At 37.5% G+C, this 27,483-nt stretch overlaps 2 protein-coding genes and 1 pseudogene across 4 annotated transcripts in view; 2 read left to right on the top strand and 1 right to left on the bottom strand.

Annotated features, from left to right (window-relative positions):
* The window catches only part of LOC128880272 (basic-leucine zipper transcription factor A-like), a 60,622-nt gene extending 48,556 nt beyond the window's left edge, over nt 1–12,066 (top strand). Inside the window, exons 2-3 of one of the 2 annotated variants that reach the window (XM_054130168.1) lie at nt 615–2,256; nt 2,606–12,066. In XM_054130168.1, coding sequence (XP_053986143.1) covers nt 615–1,868 — 1,254 coding nt within the window. In that variant the 3' untranslated portion in view covers nt 1,869–2,256; nt 2,606–12,066. The remainder of the gene's footprint in view (nt 1–614; nt 2,257–2,605) is intronic. The other variant, XM_054130169.1, reaches the window with a different exon arrangement.
* Nucleotides 12,067–15,594: 3,528 nt separating this feature from the next.
* Nucleotides 15,595–20,163, bottom strand: LOC128880570 (zinc finger protein 182-like; annotated as a pseudogene).
* Nucleotides 20,164–23,371: 3,208 nt separating this feature from the next.
* LOC128879180 (tyrosine-protein kinase receptor torso-like) overlaps nt 23,372–27,483 on the top strand; it is a 16,150-nt gene continuing 12,038 nt past the window's right edge. For both annotated transcript variants that reach the window (XM_054128089.1, XM_054128091.1), the window contains exons 1-3: nt 23,372–23,850; nt 25,443–25,488; nt 26,058–26,200. In XM_054128089.1, coding sequence (XP_053984064.1) covers nt 23,755–23,850; nt 25,443–25,488; nt 26,058–26,200 — 285 coding nt within the window. In that variant the 5' untranslated portion in view covers nt 23,372–23,754. The remainder of the gene's footprint in view (nt 23,851–25,442; nt 25,489–26,057; nt 26,201–27,483) is intronic.

Below are 27,483 nucleotides of genomic sequence, written 5' to 3' on the forward strand. Positions count from 1 at the left end.
TTCATGTGTAAATACCTACATGAACGTTGAATAAGTTTGAAATTTGGTACCTCGAATTTTCCACTTATCTCGAAACGAATTGTAATTGGGTGGAGGAAAAATAAGAGAGACGGAAGGAAAATGAAGAGCATTTCACAAGGGGCCCGCATGCTTGCTGATTGAGCCCATGAGTAACAACACTCCTCTGTCCCCCCATCTCTGCCCATGCCCACTCGATCATCCATTCCGACGATGACTTCTTTCAGTCCGGGGTAGGGAGACGCCTGACGTCATTCTCGAACGTCTGTCAGCGAGCCGACCCTCTGAGTCATGTCGTTTTGCCTACTCTCCCGCTTGTAATAATGTCGCTAAAACGCCCTCTAGTTCCTTCGGTTTATCTTTCTCATGACTCCAGTAATTATTTCTTTATTAAATAAAACTAAACGAGGAAGCCTCCATTTCCAAAGCATTCGATAAATATTCTTTTAAAAATAATCAAGAGTTTCTTTCCTTCCAACAAGTTACTTCGACTTCGTTACTTCCTTCTCCAGTTCTACAAGTTATTGAAGTTAACCAATGTCTTCTGCAAAATCAGAATTTGCCCCTGACTAATCGCGTTGTTGATCTATTTTCAGAGTTGTGCAATGATGGGTCTGCAGGCCACGGCAGGAAAACGTAAACTGGAGGGAGGTGTGGGCTGCATGGAGTTCGACATGGATATGGGCGAGAGCCCATCGAAGTTAGGCCGAGTGGAGGGTAGCTGGTGGGCAATGGAAGATGGTTACACGCCCCCGCTGAGCCAAACGCCGACGTCATATTACGAGATGGAAGTGAGTCCGCCATGCCTGCAGACGAATCCTTGTCAGCCAACATCGGCTAGTTCCCAGCAACAGCAGCAGCAGCAGCAGCAGCAACAGCAACAACAACAGCATCAGTCGTCGCAGCAGCAGCAACAGCAACAACAGTCGTCGACACCAACGTCAGCGCCGCCGGCATCCACGGTGGCCCACCTGCACCATCACCCGCAGCATTATTACCATCATCAACGTGGACCGGGCAGTCCGGTCGGTAACAACGGTTACAGTCAACTCTCGAGGCCTCAGCCGCAGTGGGGGGCGCCTCATCATTACGAGCCGCCGACGATACGGCGCGAGGAAAACGGGAAGAGTTATCTGGAGCTCGGCTCGAGTTACCGAGCGAACGAGAGGTGCTGCGAGGGCTCGAGGTCGAGTTGGTGTCGACGCGGCAGAGCCTGTTACAGACAAAGGCGGCTAGCCGTCCTGAACATTTCTATGTGCAAGCTGGCGAGGTATCGCCAGTTCCCAGATCCGAGCCTTCATCGATCGGTTCTCATCTGCAACACGCTCAGGCATCTGGAACGCGAGATGGAGAGGGACAGAAGTCCGCCGCCCATGGAGCCGGTTATACCAGCGCCGATCGCTCAACTCCAACCACCGGAGCAGGGCAGGCTGACGCCGTTTCCAATGCCTCCGACATCGTCGAATGAAACTGACGTCGATTCCGGTATCGGCGACAGCGACGATAGTCGTTCGATCAACTGGGGCAGCGTGCTTTCTCTATCGAGTCAGTCGCCCCTGGACCCATTGAACAACAACGAGCTACTGGACGTCGATATCGGTCCGGACTTAGACTTAGACTTCATGCCTGGATGGAAGCTGACGCCCCTGTCCGCGGACGACATCCTCAGGAGTACGACGGCGCAGGAGCAACACCAGCACCACCAACAGCAGCACCATCAGCATCAACAGCAGCAGCAACACTTAGCGCCGTCTAGCGGCAGCTGTGGCAGCAGCAACGTGGGCAGCGCCTGCGTCAGCACCGGTAGCAGCAGTAGTACGCACGAGTCGTTGATGTGCGTTGGATCATAGCCCCCGATTTTAACATCGTTGAGTCACCTCATCGATTTTTACCCACTGATGCCGCAGAGCAAATAAAAAGCGCGGCTCGAAACAAACAAAAAAAAAAAACTGCAAGTCGAACCGTTGGTTGGCCTCTCTCGAATCCATTGACGCCTGGTTGGCCGACTCTCCAGGAGGTCTTCTTTTTCTTATTTATTACCGTAACGTGTCGGTTGCCCGCCGATCGATTATCTATGGTTACGTTCCAACTACCACCGCCAACCGATACTACCATGGGTCTGCTCCCCGTGGGAGATGGGTACGCGTCGTGACACGCTGCGCTCGCAGGTGCAGACCGTAACGGGGATACGCAACGGCGCATACATTGGAAACGGGGTTTAGAACGCGAGGCAAAGAGGTGATTACAATTTCTAAATCGACGAATACACCATATATCCCGAGCTCGCGTTGTTTTAAACATATACATGCATACTTGACAAAATTACTTGACATTGTCTCTCTATATTCCTGTAGTGTGCCCACGGCAGTGTAGATTGCCAGAAATTGTCCATTGCACGAAAAACAACCAAGTAGATCGAACCAATAAATTAGAATTGTACAGGTTACGTCACAAGTCCAGTTCCCGACGATATCTCAACCTGACTTGCGACGCACCCTGTATAGATTTACTCTGTTATACTACACATGTGTCTTTTCTCCTCTCTTTCATGTACAGTTTAAAAAGTTTCGAAAAACTTATGTTTTAGTTGAAACTCTGCAACGCGAGATCGGGTACTACTTCGGCTTCTCAACGGACACCTCGAACGACTAGGTATACTATATCGCAAACGATGTCTGTTTTTGCAGTTGCACCTGCGAATTCGGCGGCGCACGTTATGAGAGGGTATTCCCCCCCCCCTGGCTCTAAGCTCGGAGTGTCGCCAACCATGGCACGTCAGACTGAGAGAGCGAGAGTGTGTGTGTGTGAGAGAGAAAGAGAAAGACAGAGAACACGAAAAAGTCTCAGAGCTTTCAACGTCCACGCCCCCCGGGCCGGCGATGCGGTAGACGAGTGGCAGGGAGAGCCTTACCTCTCTACGAGTCTTTAAAGCGGTGACTACGCGACAGACCTACGTGTACTCAACGGAAAAAACAAACTCATCGTGACCCTGTTCGTACGTTTTTTTTTAATGCAAGTATGCGATATCATGGTATCCCTTGCCTAGCCGGCCGACGTTGAGAACTCTACGGCGATGTCTCGGCTAGCGACAGCCAATCAGAAAACGGGAGTGTCCATCGATCGATGGGTTTTCTTTGGGGATTAAGGAAGACATTGAGAACCAGGCGACAATTAATTAACCCTTGATGGTACAAGTACACTCAGAGAAAGAACGGTTAAATTTTTACTATTTAAAATAAATGAAGGTACGTTACGATCCTGTAAACGATTTCTGTCAACACAACCGTCAAGGTTTTTAGAACTTGGACTGCTAAGGGTTAAATGCCATACACTCTGACACACCGATGGTACACTTACACGCATAGAACGTAACCGCCGTGGCCTATACTACACACCCATCATACACACATCCGTACATCATACATACACACACGTACAGTGACACGTTTCGTGCATAGAAAAGTCGATATGGTGCTAGGACGACACACGTCCTGGTGCTCAATTCTGCTCTATACACAGAGCCATGTGCGTACTATTCGCACGGATCGCCTGCAGTCTTCGTCGAGGAGTCTAGATACGTCCTGACGTCGTGAACAGGACACGGGTGTAATCGAACGCCCTTCCATCGAGACGTTCGGCGTAGCTAGACCTCGGACTAACCTAAATAGTCCCTGAATCAGAGTTCGCTAGACGAGCTGGGCTTCTTTCACCGATGAACAATTAGCAGACAACCTGAAAGACAGGTATACACGAGAGTACAATGACGAAATGTTGAATAAGTTATACAAAGAACGAGGATGTCGAAACAACTGTTTAACACGTTCACTGGCCTCCGTTACGTATGTATGTTTACGTAGATGCAACAAATATTTATTGGTATAGGAAGCTCTGAAATTTCAAGTAGATAAGCAATTTTCATGGCAGGTGAAACACGAGTTCGCCTCATAATAAGGGCAGTGAATGTGTCGAGTAGTCAGTTTTAGAAGAAAAATTTCATTTGCCAGAGATTGAAGGAGATTTGAAGAATAGCGAAATGGAGCTAAAAGGGTAGCCATTGGTGGGTCTATGAGAAGTCCAGGTGGTCTAGCAACGCTGCCCTGAATTCGAGAGCATTTACTAGAGAGGCTGTATTCAGATTGGGACACGTGATCATGAATGGAAGAGCGTTCGAGGCGAGACCACTCTGTATTCTGGGGCACGACGCCTAACAAATGTACCTGCATTTTAGAGATCGGGATTAATATCGGTCCCTTCGGATCGTCGCGCGAAGGCCACTGTGCGCCACTGATCTCCCGTTAATGTATCATATACACGTGTAAAATAGAGTGGCCGACGGGCATAGAGCGAAGGTGACCGTCACTCGGGGTGTGGAACGAAGAGATTAATTAATTAAACTCGACGGAGAGACGCACTCCGCGAAGAGGAACGGCGATCCGCGCGCGATCTCGTCCTCAACGTCCACTAACCGAACCCAGGAGAGCAGCTATACTTAAATCGAAGTTTAAGCGTTTAAACCGAGTCTAACGCGATAAAGCGATATAATAATTTATAAATCGACTGATTACTTACGCGAGAGAACAAACAGAGATAGGTACAATAACGTTTTGCGACACATGTTGATTTAAACTGTAATTAATTCGATGTGAACACGTTGCGCGCCGGCCAGATCTCGTTGATCGCCTAGGCGCCGGTAGTCTTGTTGCCTGTTGCGACGATTAGGTGTTTATCGTAAAATACCTTGAAAACGTTTTAAATTTTCATCGGTATACAAGAAAATTTACTATTTCTGTTCTTGTTAAATATTTTTATATGATTAATCAAGCACCAAATGCAATTATTTAATTTCACTTTGCAAACGTTTTCAATCTTTACCAATAATATGCAGTATACATTGTAAAAAAATATGCTATTATGAATTTTTCTTGGTAAATGATGTATGATCAATCAAGCACGAGATAATATTCAACAGAAAATAATATTTGTACCAATACTGTGAATCATGAAACAAAAATGTTTACTTCAATGTTTACTACTGCAATCCATGTAAACAATATTCTAACAGAGTTATCGTTAATTGTTTAAATTGTGTTTTGTTTGGTAAAAAGGATGAATACGCAAGAAAACATCGATAACGACTACCCATTCAATTTAAAACGTGTTCTGTGTGGTATGAAAGGATCCCTATATACAGGGGAATCCCGGCGGTTAAGCGATAGGCTAAAAAGTCCCTTTAGTAACTGCGGGACCGGCGCGCAATGCGTTGAAGCCAGCATGTACACACACGTACATACAAGAACGACACGCTACACTTGCATACAGACATTGTACATGGAACATGCTAGATACTTGTATGTATATAGGTACAAACATATACGTAACAGTCACACGGTACGTGCTAAGTTCATTGATCAAACGTGAACCGTGAATTTTGGCCGATTAACATCTTTCGTTCCTTCGTTTATTGTATCCATGAGTTCGAAATTCTCCAATTTCGCTCAAGTATGATAACCTTTCGTTGTTGCTCTGTTAATTTGATTGTGCGTCGTTTTTTGATATTTTGTGTTACATCCACCGCCCCTCTCATCGATTCGTTCCTCTCGTATTTAATGTAAAACAACGAGCAATATTATGTTTAACATTACGGGGAATTTAAGAATAGATCGAGTTGAAACGACTCCCAAGGTCCATAATATGCCGAGGGAGCTTCTTTGTTATCTGATACGCCATCTGAGTACTTTTGTGACAGTCGTACAGCGCATGTGCAGACAAATTAGCGTCTTTTAGAATTACTTTTGCATTCCAATGTATCATTGCAAAGAAACATCAGGCGGTTATTGAGGGTGTATCGAAGAATAATTAATAGATTTTGTTATAACGACAAATTTATGGTCAAATATCTAGTCGAGGAGTATGCGATACAGAGAAAACGCTCTCACAGCACCTCTTCGAGTCGTTTCAATGTAGTACCTTATCTACGGCCAAGTGATAACATAAAACATTACAAACACCATACAGAAACACGTACACGCACACAGGGACACGTGCACGAACGAAAACGTTGTGTGAAATTATATATGCGCGCTTGATGCGAAAATGTCCGGAGCGTTTCAGTAACAAACACCGTTGTTTTCTTGCATGGTATGAAGACGAGCTCTGGCATGAACGTCCAAGACACTTGGCGCACGCGAGTCCTTTAACGTACGCTAGATTGTTAAAAAATTTCGTCCATCGCGTTGGTGCGACTCGCGTGCGCTATGTAGTGTCTCGCGACTGCAGCGCCACCTCATCGGATGAGCTTGGTGTTCCGTGCATAGCAACAAGAGAGATGCGAGCGTCTTCTTTACATTGCATACAAGTGAAAACAAAATACTCATACCACACGATCGGTATTTCGTTCGAATCGAGCTGGCTGTCAAGCGGAATACCAAGCACGGCGTCGGAACAGGGCGTGGTGGTGTGTTCTCGCCTTTCGTTGAAAGAACAGACACTCGAGGGGACGGGGGGAAAATTATTTCGTACTTTTTACACGAGTGTACCTTTGACGCGTTGAAAACGCGCCCGTAAATACGGTACCGGTGGAGTACCTGCAAATTCGGCCGACTGAGGGCGGACGGGGCGAAAAGAGGCGCGGGGCGAGTTCGTCGGGGTTCATGGCGTGAAAACGTTTGTAACAGAGATGGGCAGATCTTTAATTATAACAAGATTATTAATGTATAATAACACAGAGACAAAGAAATCTCTGTGCAGTGATTTACTCACGATGTTTATTCGAAGGAAGTTATTCGAATAAGCTTTCATTCGTTCACCATAGAATATATGATACGATGATACATTTTATTCGAAATTTATCACGTAGATTAAATTTCTGTCCATCTCTGGTGTGTAACCGTGCGAGGGAACGACGATCGAACATAACGCACGCGCGCTTCGACATTACACCGGCGCGCGTATTAATGTTTAAAGAAAATGAGTGTGCGACGAACACTTCGGGGACTACGATTTAAACGAAAAAAAAAAAAAAAATTACCGGGAACGTTGTAAATAGTATAAATAGCGCACGCGCAGAAGTACGTTTAAGCGGAAAATAAAAGATGATATAATAGGTATAATGTGAAGAAAATATACATATAAGATATTATTATATATTATATATATATATAAACACAAGAAGTATATATATAAGATTATTATATATATTTACCGTGATAAGTGATAAAAAGCGGCGACGGGGACTCGCATAATCTCGCTGCCATTCGGATAGATGGCGTCAGCGTTTCGCAGGCGGACCACCGGGCCTTTCCCCCACTCAAATTCAGTTCAATGCATGCGCAACCGGCGGAGGTGTATCTCGATCAAACGATATTTGCAACAACTGACCACTCTATTGTCATCCATGCAGCTCTTCCAGAACGTGATTACGTACGCGTTGAATGTAGATAATTACAATCAATGGGACGCGTTTGCGGACTCGCAGCCTATTTTGAAGTTTCCCGCCCTTCTATGCTGGAGCGGTCAGTTGCTTCAAGCGAAGGTTTATCGTATGCAAAGATTAATAACGGTTGCATTTAACGGCACCAGTTTGCGTTTCCACAGTTTTAATATTTTTCAAATAATTTACATATAATTCAATGTCACCCAGAACCTCGATAATTTTCTTTAATGCTTCATCTTTTTTATTTCTAATTTTTTATGATGGGAATTTATTCCATCTATAAAGGTAATTAATTTTATCTAAAAATACTTGCGATTGAAATCAATAGTGTCACTGGTAGTAGAAAATTGGCGCCAATTGTATGTCGTCAATGATCTTTGTATGTGGTAATCCGGCCTGTGTTTGTGATCGATGTTGGCGACACCGTCTCGCCAGGGTTGTGTTCTTAACTCCTTACGGGACAGAAGTTTGTATACTATTCTCTGATGTACGTTTGCACATGGATTGGAATATGTAGAAGCACGAAATAGAAGGCGCAAACGTATCATCATCGAGTATATTATTATTTACTATTTTATTCTTAAAAGAGAGAATAATGAAAACGTTTCAATTCTATTGTCCTATGAAGAGTTAATCGAATTGGGCTGGCGCGAAGACGTACGATTAAGTTCCTATTACACAATATCTAAACGAGAATTAGTTAGCAATTAACCCGGATTAAACTAATGTGCAACGACTGCCCGAGTGGGCCGCCTCGCGACCGCATAAGCGTCCTCGATTCTTTTTTTTATACGGTTATTATTATTATTATTATTATTATTATTACTACTATTATTAATATTGTGGTGTGTGTACCGTGGACAGAAACATCATATCTGACTGCGCCATCGTTTAAGATAATCGAGCACTTCTCGCGAACACAACTTAGGACTTTTTTACGTTCTATTAATCTCTTATGCACAATGCCACTGTTTACCGTCTGCGAAAATTCTTCCTTAAGGGCTTCCTTGAAGCTAGCCCACGATCTATCATATTTCTCGTGTCTCACAAATATCTTAGTGGACCTCTTTAACAGACGCTTTGCATATATGATCTTTTGGACACTTGTCTAACGAGTAACTGAATGCGTTAAAGAAAAACGCAGCCAAGCTTATTCTCTGCACACCCACACATTCATTCATCAATCCCTTAAAAACTAAACAGTCTATGCTGTATCTTATAACCTAAACACATCCTCGATGGCGCGTCATGGCGCCGATACCTCTTGACGTGTTGTCAACTTCGTCGCCTGACTTTCGACACCACAATATTATTATTATTATTACGTTTGTACTAAACACCCGCTGGACGCAAGAATGGTCTCCTTCTTTCGTTCGGCGGGTTCGATGATATTGTCCCAGAAAACAACGAGGACGAGCGAATGTGTTACACATTGGATTGGACGGGAAAGTCTTTTCATTCTTCTAAAAGAGATTAAAATTAAATCGAAAGAAATATTCGTACTTTTTTTTAAATAAAAGAACGCATTAAATTATAGGTCATGTATACGTGCGTAAAATTAATCCTTTATTGCATCATGTGGAAATTAATTAAAAAGAGTTTTTCTTTTTTAAATTTTATTAAATAGATTGCATAGGATTTGCACGTATTTTCTTATGAAAGTATCTTATTTATTGTTTAAAGCGAATATTAATTCGAGCAATTGTGTTTTTTTTTTTTTTTTTGTGGTGGATAGAGAATATTCATGCAATAGAGGGTTAAAAAGAAACGCGTGATTCACGTGGACTCATCTGTCGATGAAAAGAAGAAGACTCTTCGTCCAATCCAATGGATCGGAACGGTCATCGAGACGAGCGAGTCCCATCGTAACCGCGAACCTAGGACAGGTGGAAAAAACACACGACACTGTACATTGTAAATAGTAGCGCGGAGAAGACGGTTACAGAAAGACAGAGTTAATTAATTAAAAGGAAAAAAAAGATGACGCGAGGAAACGAGGTTGCATCGAAATCGCGCCGGGCGCGTGAAGCGAATGCACGTTCCATAAAGGATCGTCGATTGTACGGGAAATAAGAAACGTTCGAGGCTAGAGATGGGCAAAATTCTTATCTAGATAAAAATTTCGAATAACGAATAACGGGCAAACGATCGTTTATCCGTTATTTATTTAATAAAAATTAGGGTTTAAGTTATAGAACCAAGTACTTCACAATGGGCAATTAAATAATTTTAATGTTCGATCGAATAAGCGTGACGAATAAATTGCTATACGCTGGGTCTTATTCGTTATCTAATATTCGAATAAAATTTTGCCCATCTCTGTTCCAAGCGACGTTGTACAAATTTTTATCCATGTGTGTCGTAGACTGTTCGAAATTACGAAGGCCATAGGCGTAACAACTTATTTGCGAAATAATTTATACGACCGCCATTGGCACGATTGTTCAAAAGACAGATTAGAGTGTAGGAGGTTCTCAAAAAATCCGTGATGTGGCACTGCCATGCAAGAGAAGCTGTATATCTTCGTCTGGCACCTTTGCCTTTTCTTCTCTATCTTTGTCCTCTTTATATCTTTCGTCTGATCTGTCTTCGTACGAAGGAGAGTCATACAATAATGTTCCCAGAGGTTGGTATGAAAAAGAATACAGAGTTCCTTCTGTCTCCTCCTCCGATTTAAGGAATTCGAATCTGTTTTTCATACTCATTCTTATTTTAATCTCTTCTTCTCTATTTCGCCAGAATGAATTTCTTATCGTTACTGGTCTGTTCTCCTATCTCTCTATTTTTTCTTTTTGTTTATTTCTCTTCCATCCTATAGAGGGGAATTCCTTCTCGTCTATATTGATGTCGAACTCTTCATTACTTCTATAGCCGAAACCTCTCCTTTCTTCGATACCCAATTCTGCTCTCGCTATTTCTCTGGCCTCTATGTATGAAACGTTCTTAAACACCATAACCTTATTTACCCTAGTGTAGATTTTCGACTTTGATTTCTGCTTATTTCTGCTTAGAAAATATATTTTCTGGATTCTGTTTTGACTCCAACATCTTCCGTTTCCGGAGGATATTGGCGTCGACCTCTACTTCCATATCCTCTGCTTTCATGTTTCTCAATTTGGGAACTTTCGTTCCTAGGAGAAACCTTTTTTCCCCTATTGTCTGCATTATTTCCCTATGTTTCTCCCTGGTGGTGACCTAACCTCCCCAAGGAGAATTTCATTTTCCTCCTTGTCTGTCTATATTATTCTTGTTTTAGTCTGTACCTTCACCCACTTTCACTTCTCCAAAAATACAAATCCTATTTTACTTTTCCACCGGAATTCTCTTCTACATCGCTCCTGCGCGCCCACCCGCCATTTTGAGAGCCGCCACCGGTCCGCTGCCATGTATAATAAGTTGTTACGCCATTGCAGGGCCTCTCAGAAATCTAATGGGGCCCAAGTTATTTGCCTTTCCAAGGCCTCTAGTATGTTAAAGAAATAACTGTAGGTATATTAAGTGATGTTTTTGGTCCAAAGAGCGATTGTATTATTTTTATTTCGAATCTGTTAGTTGAACTTGTAAGGCTTTGGCTTGAAGAGTCTCCAATTACTAAATCGTACATTAGTAAATAATTAGTTTGGACACGTAATTCAAATTAACTATTTACAAGATTCATCCTCATTTTCTTTAACTTCGACTGTGAAAAAATGTAGCAGCCAAACTTCGCTCCATTTAGCATCGTCTTCTAGAAATCTTCTTGAGTTCTACCAAGTCAAACGTTATTCGAGACACTATGGAATCGCTTTTTGCACCAAAACTATTAACATTGCCAAACCATAAACTGATCACAAGATCGTAACAATTTCTTAACTGCCTTTTTGTAAAAATTCGGGGCCTCTACAAATGCGGGGCTCAGCTGGCCCAGCGTCTATGACTCCTATTAGCTTCACTTCGCCTGAAATCGACGAATCCTGAGAGAGTACGTTCGCAATACGAGCCGTGTGTGCGGCCATTTTAATAGAGCTAGGAAAATTTTAAGATGCACGGTTGTATCTTCGGACGTGTGCCGATCACTCGACTGTAATCCGTATTCGTGTCATAAGGCCGCGTGTAAAAGTAAAACGAAAGAGAAAATAATGAATGAAAAACGAAAAAAATATCCTCGTCGCAAGTACGATACAGTAAAAAAGAAATACTGGATTGTTACTTTGCTCGAGCGTTCCAGCAAAATTTTATTTACGGATGCATAGATGAAAATAGGGAAAAAAAGAAAAGAAACACAAACAAACGCGAAGGAAAAGATGCCACGAATCGCAATTACTCTAGTCCTAAGTGGTCCACGAAGCGTATGGTACAACAAGAATACACGGTTCTCGAGTGATTGGACACGTTTATAATTATCATTTTTTTCGTCCGTTTCATTTTGTTTCGAAGTTGTGACGTTGTATTGCATACCGTTTTACCAAAATACCAACAAGCAGAAAAACAGCAGCAACAGACAACAAAATGGGATTAAACAAATGCATCGCAGAAAAACGATTAACCTGATGAAAAGTAAAAGAATAACGCACGATATGGACAACAACAACAAAAACTATCAAAAACAATAAAGAGTATTATTCTATATATAATAATGGTGTTATGATATTTTACATTCCCCTCCTTCTCGTCGATTAATCACCGTTTTAAGTAATTAATGTAGGTGTGAAATTTTATTTAAATTGCATTACTGATGACTAGGAAGGCTGATACAGTTCCTCTCATTTCGATACAAGTTTTAAATTAGAAGATTCTTACATAAAATCTTAAGTTTGAATCAATATATATTTATTGAATCGTTACCATTACCATTTTGTTATGCAAGAGGAGTATTAAACAAAGTACAGTCAATCGTGAACCTTTGTATAAACTGACTCGATTTGTTTGTCAATTACAAAGTTTGTTAGTTATTAAATGAACTGTATCAGCTTATATAGAAAGCTACACTGAAATACAACGATTATTTTCTCAATTATCTTTTTTAATTTTTCTTTTCCTCTTGTTAAAGATGGCGTGCATCGTTTGTTTAGAATTAATTGATCACAATGGCTGCAACATTTTTTGGTACATTTCTAGTACTCTTTTTGGCGACAGGGAGCGTATCTTATTTCAAATTTCGATGAATCTAAACACTCATAAGTACCCTTTTTCAATAAATCAATCATTCAAATTTCGTTACATCCAGTTTAAAGCACGATTTCCATTCTGTGATGCTAGATGAAGCATCGGGCGCCATATTGGATTTCTCTCAACGTTGGACAGAACTAATGCACAAGCTCCATGCACATGAGTCTGGTAAGTCGAAAAATGTGGAGAATTCATGAAAGAATCCCTGTATGAAGTTTCCTTTCTCGCATTTGGAATATCTAAAATTCAAATTGCTGACAATTAACTTCACTGAAAGCCCTTTAGCCTCCCCAGAGAGATATTTTGGCAAAAGTGTACATAAAAGGATGTCGTCTATAAAACGCACTTTGACTGTTTATAAAGTTTTAAGGCCGAAACGGCAACACCGGGCCTAGTAGCGGCATGCCGAGCGATACAAAGAATATTTTAGAAAAAGAATCATGAGAAAATACCGCTTCTTCGCTTCAAACTGAAGCCTGGTTGCTTTGGTATTTTCATGATTTGTATGGCAATATGGCTGCTTCTCTATCGCCCTGTGTTGAGATGTAATTATATTTAGTGTGTTTGTTTTTTTAACGTGGTAAAAATCGCGCTTATGCGCAGATGGATGCGCGAGTTTGGTGTGTGCGATGTGCTTTTGTTTTTTGCTCCTCCTCTTTTGTTCTGCATTGTAAAATGGTGGTCTGCACTATGTGTGGTCTGTATTATTCTGTTCGGCTAAATTTTTCTCTATAAAATGCACTATTCTTTCTTTCCTTTTAATAAACAGTAAAACAAGAATTCTATATGTTTAATTTATTTGTATTCCTTACACACGAAGCGAGGTAAGATTACAACACCCTGTCCACTGCAGCGCTGCTGTCGTCTCTACTGCGGTTCTCGTCCAGCACGAGTCGTGCTCTTCGATCACACGTATATTGGTCTCTAAAGGCCTTTGTTCGCCATGATTCAGTATCACAGTAAGTTTACACAATGCCCACGATCATATATTTTTCTTTTAAGTAGGTATCCATATATAGAAATTGGTAAAAAACATTATGTACGTGTAAACTAACTTCGATTGATTACAATACATTGAAAAAATTGTCTTTTGCGACGATGAAAAATGTAAGTATATCTAGTATGAAAGTAATAAGATAGGAAAAAAGCATACGTATAATGAAGTGTAAGTCTTATTTAAAGAGAATAAATGATAAAAGTGTTGTATTAAGGTGTACCTTTACAATAATTGTAAACACAATAAATGTTACAATAAATTACATTTATAAATATAAATTTAATAATTGAAAATAAGCAATATATTTATAAAAATATGTTATATTTGTATTTGATTTTTACATTAAAATTATTTCGGAATATGAGAAATTCTTAGAAGATAACACGATACAATAGATATGTATAGGAATATGATGATAAAATGATTATTAAACAGAAGTATCTAATATGCAAGATAGAAGTGACTAATGTCAGAGAAGAATAAATTATTTATTGTATTACGTATCATTCTGAGCTTGCGTTTGTTCAGTGTAACACACCTGTCATTTATAAAATAAAAATAATAATAGGATATAGAGAGTTCGATGATAATACTTATCGTTAATATTATTCAACAGAATATTTGTTTAAGCAATGATCGAGAATATGATTTTTATTTAGTATTAGTAATATCTAATATGTGACGTAGGTATTCTTTCTCAACGGTCAAATGAATACTCGAGTCAATCTATTCTATCTATAACTATTGTTTGGAATAATTAAAACTTAATATCTCCGACCTAATTAAACATTTATAATACATACAGTAACATTCAGTCTTCGATTAAACATTAATAACAATCGCGGTTCAGAATAAGTATTCATTGTACACAGTAATCGTGAGAAATTTGTAAATATTTTAATATTTATTGATTGGACCAACTAAATATTAATTTATGGCAATAGTTATATTAATTATTAACAATATTTGTTTAAACAATGACCGAGAATATGATTTTGCTGTAATATTAATGTTTCGCGAAATATTTTCTCGATGGATCCAACGAGCCATCGAATCAACAACCACGCAGTTATTGTTTGTCCTTGCCCCACTCTTCGATAGCGAGTCGCGAGCCGCAAGCCGCGACCGATGCAGGTATACGAGGGGTGGGAGCTCATTCTTCGACGATCCTTCGGTCAATACGGATCTCGCGATCGCGCTTCCGCATTTCGCATCCCTCCTATTTTTGCGTAGTGTAGTTTCCTTTAGTTATCGTGTGCTTGGTATTGCTTGTGGGTATTGCTTAGTTTGGTTTGGTTAGCTTTAAGGCATGTCTCTAAGTTAGTTTTAAGGCATGCGTGTACGAGTGTCTGTCCTCTACCAAGTAATTATTAATCAACTTCTTTTGCTTTGTTCGTAGGTCCATATTGGACTCGCAACTTCGTTCTCCACTTCGGTCACTATTACTTCATGTCACAAGTGAAGTGACCAACTGTGTAACTGGACAGAAAGGTCGGTTGCCGTCCTCCTGGTGGATCTGTATTCGAGAGGAAGACAATCGGCTCCTCCGGATCGGTTCTCTACTTTCTGCACCACGTTTAGTGTAGTCCAAGGCTCCCGGCGCAGTGCAGTAAGTCCAAAGCGCAGTGAGACGGGTGCAAGTCGGGTCCTATAGTGGCTCCCAACGGGGTGCAGGATGTAGAGGACTGGTTCGGAGGCGTCGGTCGTCTTCCTCTTGAGTCAGATCCAACAAGAGGAAACGGGACTGACTCAGTATGTCCAGTTTCATGGTCGCGTCGTGTCGCGATCTCAATTTAGCTTCACCCTCTTAGTTCAAATAATTATTTGGCAGAGTCAGACTTAAACTTTGGAAATCGAAGGGAATTTTCTTTTCCTTTGATTTTCATCGTTTCGTACTTAGTATTAAGCTCGTCGACTCTACGTAGAGTATGCATCTATGTATGTATACTGTATGTAGAGGGAGATCGAAGGAAGTTTGATTCCTTCTATCTCCGGGTCTCCAGTCGCAGCAACCTCCACGTGGTGAGACCTGGTAATCGGTATTATTCGCGACGAACAATCCTTCGTCGCGAATAATAGCGAGAGCTAATGGCTGCGAAAGTGTAAAGTGCAATGTGTAAAGTGAGATTAGATTTAGTTTAGCAGGGCAACACCAAGGAGCCGTAGTTGGTATTAGTGGTCCGTAAAAGAATAAAGCATCTCGACAAGTCGTCAACCATAATCGATGGCGAAGGTTTCAGTCGTATAGGAAAAGATTGGAAGACTCTGTCAACGCTGAGAGTGTGTGTTGCCTACTACAAAACTAATACTTAATATATCAATTTATTACGACTTCAAAAATTTTTGTTAAACAAACAGCAATAGTAAATGTAAACTTTAATCTTTCCTGTTATTATTTTTATTTTATAAAATTACAAATATGATACACTGAACAAACGCAAGCTCAGAACGATTTGTAATGCTATAAATAATTTATTCTTCTCTGATATTTGTCACTTCTTTCTTGTATATTAGATACTTCTATGTAATAATCATTTTATCATCATTTTCCTATACATATCTATTTTAGCGTGTTATCTTCTAAGAATTTCTCATATTCACAAATAATTTTAATGTAAAAATCAAATACAAATATAACATATTTTTATGAATATATTGTTTATTTTCCATTATTACATCTATATTTATAGATGCAATACACAATTACGCAATTCCAGAAGTTCGCAAAGCATTTATTGTGTTTACAATTATTGTAAAGGCACACAGCTCGAATGTAGGCTGTGTATTATTCATTATCAGTTTTAGGGGTTAGTTAAGGTATTGGGGAAATGTAACAATAGTCTCCACTTATAATAAAAAGATATCAATTGCTTTATTGTACATGAATTAATTACATTTTTATCATAGTTAAAACATTTCATACTTGGCAAGAAATTAGTCAGGTTTAGTAAAACAAAAGGGAATTTTTTAACAAATTTAGGCGCGATTCAGGAGCAATATACGCAGCATTAACTGCATTAAAACATATGTACAACATGTGTAAAATGTGCATTAGGAATATAAATAATTAACTATACATCACTTTATTATACAGAGATCATTCAAATTCTGTGCATGTAATATTTACACTGTAGGGCTGTATGTGTTGTTGCACTTCCTCCGCGTATTCTTGAGCTATGGGATTCCCTTGTCCGTGCAAAGCGACGTGTTTCAAGATATCTTTCTTTTTCGTAAAAACTTCGTCGCACTGTTCACAACGGATTGTTTTTGCGTTATGGGTTTTCGTATGCTTTAACATATCGTTCTTTTGTGAAAACGTTCTACCACACGTGTCGCAGGAAAATGGCTTTTCCCCCGTATGAATTCTCTCGTGAACCTTCAGCGCCCCCTTGCGCGTGAAACTTTTATTACAGTACGTACATTTATGAGGTTTAATGCCGGAATGAATCTTCATGTGTTGATTGAGGTTACTGGAACACTTGTATTCCATTTTGCATACTTTACAAGCGTAAGGACGTTCTCCAGTATGTATCCTCTCGTGTATAAGACGCACCTCTTTGGACACAAGTGCGCCACCACAATACTGGCACACGTGTGATCTTTCTTTAGAATGTACGGATTTTTTGTGATATATCAAGGAATTTTTACTAGCTAATTGTTTCCCACAAATGTTGCACTCGACGTTCATTTTGTCTCCTCTATGTATCCGCTCGTGGTTCAGCAAAACTGCCCGCGTTGAGAATATCCGGCTACAGACTTCGCACCGCTATATTGTTTTATCGGTGCTCTTTCTCCTTATGCTTTCGATGATATCTTCCTCCGTATGTTTTTTCCTGTGTAGCTTCAATTCACTCATCGATTTACACCTGTGTGCACAAACCTAAGAACACAGAAATACAATGATTTCAATACGTTAGTTTGAGAGTGCAGTCCGACTAACTTTTATTGTCAAATAAAATGACATCTTAGTCTTATTTTTATTGTATTTTTAGCGTAATTGAATTATATAACGTAATTTTGTTTGGCAATAGAAGTTACTTGGTTTGCTCTCCGCAATCAATGAATTGAAATCATTTATTTCCTTGGTCAATCTAAGTGATCCAAAAGGTGTAAACAGAATTATTCTTCTTAATTCTTTGTATTTGATGCAAAGAAACAAAAGTTTCCTCCGGAGACTTGGCTATGGCTAGACTGATTTTCACATTGAATACCTACACTACACGTGTATATTCCATCTCCATTATCATGTCGTTTGAGATGTGTATTCATATTTCCTTTGCGATTAAAGGCTGCTCCACATACAGGACAATTATGCTTGTTTCCACCATGGGATAGTTTATGCTGTCTTAGCTGTATTCTCTTATAAAAAGCTTTTCCGCATTTCTCGCAAGAGTAAGGTTTGTTTCCATTGTGTTGGTTCATGTGTTCTCCCAAATGAAATCTGGAGTGTATATGTAATACACATTGAATGAGATAAAAATAACAATTCGTTTTAAAAACAGTTTATGACACGTTATGTATAAGTTCAAAAACGCTACCTAGATCTGAATGCATTTCCGCAAATATCGCAAACATGTCGTTTCTTTTTCGCGTCGTCTAAGTGAGTTCTTTTGTGACCTCTCAAGTTATTGGAGTGTTTAAAGCTCTTCCCGCATAAGTCGCATAGATAAGGTTTGTCGATTCTATGAGTGGCTTCGTGCACATCTAAACTGGACCATTTTTCGTAGCTCTTATCGCACGTGATACACTTAAATAGTGGCTGACCCCCATGGCATTCTGTAATGTGATTTAATAAGTCCTTTTTGATAGAATAGATTGACTCACAGTGGCCACATTGTTTATTAGTTTCCACCATGGCACCGGTATTCGTGATAAGAGAGTTTTTAGAGGTATTGTCATGTTCTTTAGTCATATCTAACTTATCTGGACTTTGGTAATGTTTTTCTTGGGAATGTTTAGAATGTGTACATTTATGTTTAACAAAATGTTTCTCATCTTCAAAATGTTTATTGCAAACGTTGCAAGTCTTCGGAACTAGTTGAAATAACATTTTGTCGACATTGTTAGACTTTTTACTGTTTATATTACCAGTAATTTCTTTTTGTTTTTGTGGTATTTCCTCGTCGTCACATAAAATTTTGTGATTTTCAAAAATCTCTTGTGTTTTAAATGAATCTTTGCAATGAAAACACGTAATTTTATTGTCATCTGATGTGCTACCGTTTTGATTACTTGTCATAGTTTTATTTATAGAACTGTTTCCTCCATTTTCTTCATGGTAGGATTCAATAAGACTATTTAATTCAGACTGTGCTTCTTTTCTTACATTTTTTGCAAAGGTAGTTTTCTGTGTATTAATATCTTCAAAATAACTCAATTTTGTTGTAATATCCTGACCCATTACTATTCCATCAACTTTAGTGGAAGATAATTCAATAGATGAACTAGGATTTGTTTCATTTGTACACATTTCTTTGGCTATTTCTAAGCAACACTTCTTTGCTATTGAATTATATTTATTGTCATAGTTTAGCTACAAAACAAGACAAAAATAGTTTCCACTAAGAATTGTATGTTAAGTTATACACAAAATTTGTTAGTTACATTTGTAATATGACCTAAAATGCACTTACTTCTTCGTTAATATCTAGAAATCTCTTTAATCTCATATCTGTCTTTAAAGAAGTGATAACAAGTGAATGTGCAATTTCCAATTTATCGTAACAGTTCATGCATAATTTCTGTGGCATTAAGTCTTCTATGTTCACTGTTATCGGTAGATGTAAACTTATTTTGTCTTTTAGTTTCAATTCAATGCCTTTTGCTGTAAATATTTCTATACCATCTAAAGATGGTTCTCCACAGATTCTGCATAAGTTTGGAAATTTAATACTAATATCCCTGTACTGATCTATCTCAGTATCCATATCACAGTATGAAAATACAACATTGTCTGCTATTTCATTTTGTTCTTCCCCATTAAAGATATCTTTAGAACCTTTCTTTGTTGGCATGTCTGATTCAAACAGAGTAGGAACAGCTTGTTGGTCTATTATAATAGGATCCATTTTACTTATATAATAACGGTCCTCTATGTGATGAGAACATATATAATAATTCAGATGTAACTCTTTGTTAGATTTCATCAAAAGATCTGTTCTGCCACAATGGTGGGCCCATATTCTAGAGCTATAATAAAGTAATGCTTGATAATTTATGCAAGCATATTCATACCAATAAGTAGTACAGACATCTTATATAATAGTTTGACAGAAGTCTTATAAATTGCGGATTGTCAATTAGTGCGTCAGTATTTAGTATGAAAATAAGACAGTATCTTTAAACGGAGTAACTCATATTTTTATGAGACTTACGTATCATCATTCGGAAAATTAATGAACACGACGTGTGTTGAGTCCTCATTGTCTGAAGAATATTTACAATTCTTTGCAGCACAAACAACCCTCATATTGTGAATTCTTAATTCAATAAGAAAACGTAAATTTATTAGTTAATGTACATTTTTTCATCACTATATCTCAATGTTTCTCTTCGATATATCACAGGTTATATATATAGTTAACAAAAGGATGTGGCGCCATCTAAAATAAAACGCCCAAGTTTGTAGTAAAATAGTTCCAATTTTCAAACGCTAGATAGCGCTATGACATTCAGGATACCGATATTGTAGTTATTTGCATAATTTACATTTCTTTTTGTGTATATAAATGTTTCTAAATCATGTCAAGTATAGCGTGCTATAATTTAAACTCACAGTTTTTAATTTATAGACTAAAATTAATGAAAAAAATAGGAATAGATCGTGGCGCCATCTAGAATAAAAAGCCCAAGTTTGTTGTAAAATAGTTTGAATTTTCAAATGCTAGATGTCGCTACCAGTTTTATAATTCATTATATAACAAAAAATTAATATAAATATTGTAGTTTCTTTTGAAATGTTCACAAATTCAGTACTTTATACTCTTAGTGTTATTGGAGTTTCATTATTGAATAAATTATGCGAAAATTATACAATTTCGATGATCATAAGTCAGTGGCGCCTTCTAGCGGTTTTAAGATGAACTATTTTCACTACAAACTTGGGCGTTTTATTTTAGATGGCGCTGGCGATATATAAAAAATGAAATATATTTTGAATATATAACCTTCCGCGTTTAATTTTAATTGCGTGTAATTTCATTTAACATAATAAGAATGGATATATACTGAGAAGCTTTAGAAGCTTCTTTAAAATTTTTAATTTTGCACTGCATCCGAAAAAGTTGCATTGTATTTAATATGCCGTATTTAATAATTTAACCAAATCCGTCAACAGCTGGTGAAAATAATGGAGTTTAAATAGAAATTATTTCATACTTTTTACTGCAGTTTTAATAAAAAAATAGTTCGAAAGTGTTCTTCGAAGTCGGTTATATTTTTTTTTCCAAAAATTATTTTTCTCAGTAAAAGCTTTATCAGAGGGCCGCGTGCACATCCGCTCGAAAGGGCAAATGTTACGGAGGAGTGGTCTGATAGAAATGACGAAAACGGAGTGAAGTCATGGTACGTAAGATGATACATGGGGCAGACGTAATACAAGCTATAATAATACAAGCCCAAGAAAAAAGACATAAACACCGGTTACATTTTATAGATTACTTTTAACCTCTGACCCATATACAGTGGGTGTAGAATGTATTCGTACACCGATCAATTTCCCAACAAACTTTTCTGTGAAATTGTAGTTTCTTAACTTCTTTTCTTGTAATCAATGATATGTTACATATTCTCGGAAGTCTCTAAGGTAGATATAGTCCAAACAACATTTACTAGTTAATATAACTTGTAAAATTAACAAAAAGATGCGAAAAGTGGGTGAAAGTATAGAAGCAATTAAGTATTTGTACGATTCTTATGACGAACCATTTACGGTAGAATTTTAACATAAACACATTAGTTTATTGCTCCATGCGAATTAGAAAACATCAAATTTCCAGGAAAGTACTTTTAAACAGTTTTACGAATACTTCTTATTGCTTCAACATTTGTATCGATTAATTGTTTTTTTCTTGTTAATTTCGCAACTTACATAAATAGCTATTTTTTTCGTAATCTATCTATTCTAGAGATTTCGGAGAATATGTAGAATGTCATTTTTTATAAAAAAAATAAGTTAATAAATTACAGTTTTAAATAGTTTTTTTGGAAATTGAACGGTGTACGAATACTTTCTATACCCACTGTATTTCGAAACACTGCCACATGCAGAGCATAAGTAAATACTATCAATATCCTGTAATTTTAACAATGTAATTAGCGTCTAAAGTTAAAAATACTACTTTTATTTTATGTCGTGTCATTCTTTATAAACGAAATTCTAACAATAGAACACATAATATTTACTTGTAAAAATACGGAACCACTCCGCATACAATACGAACTACCCACTAGTTTAAAGGAAGCGTGGAGCACAAAAGAAAACTTAAACAAAATAATCCAGCTACTTAAAGATGCACATATATGGACCAACATCTAACATTGGAAAAAAACCTCATAAGAAACTGTTGCTAATAACCAAAGGTTGACGCGACGTTAAATATGTAATTACAAAAAAAAAAAAAAAAAGTGGTTTGAGGGGGTATTATTGTCAAGAAGTTTGTTTTTTCAGTAATTTTTAGGAATTAATTTTGCGAAAACTATCAAACCTACAGTATCAAGGTTTCTTATGCATAATAAAACACGTTTCAACTAGCAACACAAATTTTTATGAAATACTTTATTGAAATCTATACAAGTTATGCGCTGTTATGCAGGTTGTGGCGTGAGACGTTCGTTCAATCGAGCGCACAGGCTGTGGCGGTTCTAGTTGTCTGAGACAGAAAAACAAATATTTTTTCTCAATCTATATGAACGTAGTTATCGTCTGAACTAGAATTAAGTAAGTAGTAAATTTTTTATCGGAATCGCAGCTGTTTGAAAATTAAGGTTTAACTTTCCCGGGAAATTGTCAACTAAAATATGAGAGCAGGGCTAAAATATTCAAGCTATCGGTATAATTCTAGTTCAGACCATAGGTGATGGTGCCCTCGAAATGTGTGTAAAATCAGAATTCAGTCGGTTCAATAGTTTTTGAGAAAAACATGTGCCCGACACATGAAAAATGTCGTTCCGCGAAAAACGCGTTTAAAGTTTGTGCTATACATTTAGCACCAATACTAGTGAACAGTCTTTAAGCCTCTGTAACTATGAGAGCTCTACGAATTTCAAATTAATATTTTAGAGGCACTTTCTCGAAACCCCAAATGATAAGAATAATGCAAAAGAAAAAAGATCGAATTTTTGAAGTTTCTAAACGATAATACCCCCTTAATATGAAGTATATTTTAAGTGATATTTGATTTTTCAAAATTGAAATTAAACGATTTCTACAATTGTCTAATTTTTGAAAGTGGTGTAAGTTCATTTGCAGCCCGTAAGTGTACATCAGTTTAGTAAAATACGCCTAAAAAATTACATATTGATAAAACGGTAGAAACATTGCCAGACTTCATATAATTTGCCTAAATTTTTTAATTGACAGATATGTTAACCTTTCATTTTCTCGAAACAAGAGAAAATGGAGTTGCACCACTTTCAAAATAAACGGTCCAAATATTCAAGCTGGACGTTCCACGTTATCGTCTCACTCTGTATATGAGAATATTCTATGTAAATAGAGCTAGTACACGCGGCAGCGTACGGAAACGATCACGAATGCAATTATTCCAAACAGAGTAGCTGGATAAGTACGTGGAATTATCTTTGGGCTACGATAAAAGATAAAACTTGAGAGAATAAAAAATTGGTCGAGGCGGAGTCAGTATAGGCAAGCGGTGATCCGTCTTGGGTAGCCACGCACCGTGGGTAGGGATTATAGTCGCGCACGCCGTGCTTGCCAAAAGACCACAATTTTAACTTACGTCGCGACTTACGCGACGAGTGGTGTTCGGTTCCTGTAAATTCATCGAAAGGCTAGCGACAAAAAATTGATTCCGTTCACAGTGGTTAAAGTATAATCGAAGTTGCGTTAAAGTCTCCGATTTAATTCTCAGTGCAATAAATACCCAGACGTATCGATCAAGTGATTTTCATAATCTTCGAAGTGAAACAGTAATATACGATGCATCGACTTTTATTGTTTTGGGCAATTGCTGGTTTAGCATTCGCCTATCAAGAACTTTCACCGCTGATCGAATGCCTGATGACCAGTTTTAACGTGAGCAAAAGAAATTACGTTTAAAAGATACGATTGGCGCGGATTCGTGACGCGAAGTCACTGCGTGGGTTGTACCTGTCAAAATAAACGAAACGGTTGATCGAATCGAGTTTTACTCGAGCCGAGTGAGTTTAAAGTTGCGAGCTTACTGTCGTTGATGAACTTGGTAACACTTTAATTGCTTTGTTGGAATTTATTTAGAGACAATCTGCTATTTAGAGAAGGATTTTCTGTAACTGTGGATATAGTAATCTAGTACGAAAATTATTGCTGATATCGACTTAATTTCGATATGATTAAAGTACACAAATAAATTATTAACGAATTTTAATAACGAGATTTTAATTTTAAATAACGCGAGTTTTTAACGTATTCGTCTGTTACTTTGTGTAACAATACAAAGGATCTTTGTAAAAGGAGTTTAGGATTTCGTTTCTTAATAAAACAGAAATGATAACTGATATTTTGATGAAAATACCGTTTATTACATTTGCTCGTAGACAATTATGAAATTACATACAATGCCATAGGATTATATTGAAAATGCAACAAAATTGGTCCTGTTATTCTCAGTGAGAATGAAGATATAATTATAACAATATAATTGAGTATATATTAATAATATACGGATTGAATATACACTTCAAATGACAATCAATTAAAGTCAATTAATAACTACATTATTTAATGATTGTAATTGAGCATACAAAATTACATAAAAATACAAACTTAACAAGATATAATTATAACAATATGATTGAGTATATATTAATAATATACGGATTGAATATACACTTCAAGTGACAATCAATTAAAGTCAATTAATAACTACATCATTTAATGATTGTAATTGAGCATAAAAAATTACATAAAAATACAAACTTAACAAGTTTTTACTCAACAAGTAACAGTAAACGACTTTTATCGGGTTGTTCTTTGTTAAGGTGTACAACTACCTCCTCGCGAAATGATCAACTGTTTTTGAACTTAAAACACTTCCATAAGAGAGAAGACAAAAAATAAACTGAATATGAGTAACGTGAAAACAGGAATGAATTTACTTGTCCTTCGAGTTTGATCTTGCAAGAGAAAAAGGTCGTGAATGTGTGTTCGTGACGTATTGTAAATTCCGTCAACGATTCAAGATGGAGGGATCGTGCGCGCGGATCGATCAGATTTTCCTGCTCTCGAATACCTTTAACATATATAAATACATCATTGTATACATCAATGTATTCGTATGGAATCTCCATCATTTTGAATAAATTCCCCATAAAACTGTTTTTCAGTAGCGTTCCCTGGATATATTTACATCTCTTTCTCGAGTCCGCTTTTTGCGCCTTCTCCTAATATTTAAATAGCAAAAAAATCACCTTCGTGGCGACTATAAATAAACTTCAATTGCATTACTTACAGAGCAAAATTGTTACGTAATCTCAAACGAAGTCTATTTCACAGCACTATAAACAATTCCCAGCCACGTGATGTTTCACTTTCACTTCCTTATAAATTTGTACAAAGTTTCGAGAACAGATTCTTCTGTCGTACTTAAATTGTAAATGTAATTGTTATGTAAGCCGATATTTTTTCAGGAAACTTACCAGAACGCTTGTAACAAATACGTAAATGAAATCGATCGTAAGTAATTAAAATTCATAATTAATTAAAAACGTGAGTATCTAATAAGTTTTTGTGTCAAGATAAAGTTAATTAAAATAAAGACGCTCTTAATAATCATGACTAGACATAAATTGCTTTGGAATCTTATCTAAATAAAATTAATTTAGATTGATAATGAAGTAATTTTTCGATACGAGGTCAATAGCTGGGTTCGTGGATGATATTTAACGAGGGATGGTAACGACTTTTGTCCAGAAATGAATGAATGAAAATTAAAGTTTATACTTTTTTAATAATACCACAAAAAGAGTCGGTGTATCGAGGGATTACTGTGCATTTATTTGAATGTTTTAAAAATAAAGTAAAATACAAAAACTTATTATGATCACTCGTTACAAATTAAAAATTGATAGTCATACCCATGTATGTACATGACTGCTGCTGTGCAAATATGTATGTATTTCTATGCAGTGATCAGAATAATTTTTTATTAGTCATCCGATGTCATAGAAATGCTTTGAAATTTCTTGTCGCCAGTTTCTTAGTCTAAATTATCCGTCTTTTGTAAAACCAACTTTCGTGAATAGTTTATCTACAAGTGGACAGAGATACCATAGCCGATCCAAGTCTTCATTGCACTGGCAACGACGTGATGATGATAAAATTCAATCCTGGCATGTACATTATCGAGCAGAGGATGCACGAACATAATTGGACCTCTGTAAAAGCGGTAAAAAGAAACCTATAATTTTATCTCATTAAAAAACAAAAAAAAAACAAATTTCTTTTATACAGGGTGTCCCGAATTTAAGCGTCAAAATTTTAGGAAAATGTAGGGCACCGATAAATTAAGAAAAAAAGGCCTTTAGAGATTTGCTCGTTTTTGCTCCGTTTCGGAGAAAATCACGAAAAAGGAACAAAACAGTTTTCGTCTTTCGTCTCTCATGTATTTACACTTCATTATTTTGCTATCACTTCTTTAAGGGGCTTGGAACATCAAAAAATGAAAAAAAAAATCTCTTTTTCTTTATTTTTTTTTATTAAAATTTAAGCGATTTTGATCAATTCTACGCAAAGAAAATTGAATTTGGAGTACTAGAAGCGGTAAAAAAAATCTTTTGAAAAAAAAATTTTTTTTTACAAAATTTCTTTTTTTTTCACAAAAAAATTCGACGACACGAACTTAGTAAAAAGAACGCGATAAAACTGTAAAAAGTATAAGGAAATACAATTGACAACTTCCTCGAAGAGAAAACAACGACAGTCAAATTTGCGGAAGGCCGGAGACGCGGTTACCTTGGTCACAGCCATAGGGTACTGTTTTCTAGGGTAAAGGAGACAGTAAATTTCCGAAAAAGCAGTGTTTTAACCCCTTAACCTACGATTTACGTTCCAACAGCCTGGGCCCAAAACGTAAACAAGATCGCTCAGCCTTCGAGCCATTCTGCGGTTCGACAAATCGGACCTAAGTTGTACCAATTGCGCACTACCGTACGTGTAATATACAACTGTTTTAATTTTGTGAAATATTTGATAAGTAATTACAACCTGATGTATAATAATAATTGTGGTACATATAATACAACAAAAGATTTATTATCAATTAATAAAATATAGCATAAATCAAAAACATAATTAGTATTTATACAAAAATCAATAATAAAAAATTAGCGTCCAAGAGAAACATGTAACTGATTGTGATCACATTACAAATCGCGACCGTCGTACTACGGGCCATGCCCGTGTTACGTATGCACACCCGTTCTTTTCGAAGCTCGCGTTCATTTATTTTATCTACCCCTTGGAATGTGGAGTCTGGTTTTACCGAAGTGCACCCTGCAGCTGTACCATACTTTTCTCGGAATCATCTTTTAACTCGCGTTGCGTGGATAACCCTTATCTAAACTTTCCCTAAAGCCACACAGATGTTCACCTCTGAGTAACGAAAATCTCAACCGCCAAATTTCCATATACAGGGTGTCCCAAAAGTCGGGGAGGAGCCGGAAATGGGGG

Source organism: Hylaeus volcanicus, chromosome 7 (assembly GCF_026283585.1).
Source record: "Hylaeus volcanicus isolate JK05 chromosome 7, UHH_iyHylVolc1.0_haploid, whole genome shotgun sequence".
NCBI lineage: Eukaryota > Metazoa > Arthropoda > Insecta > Hymenoptera > Colletidae > Hylaeus > Hylaeus volcanicus.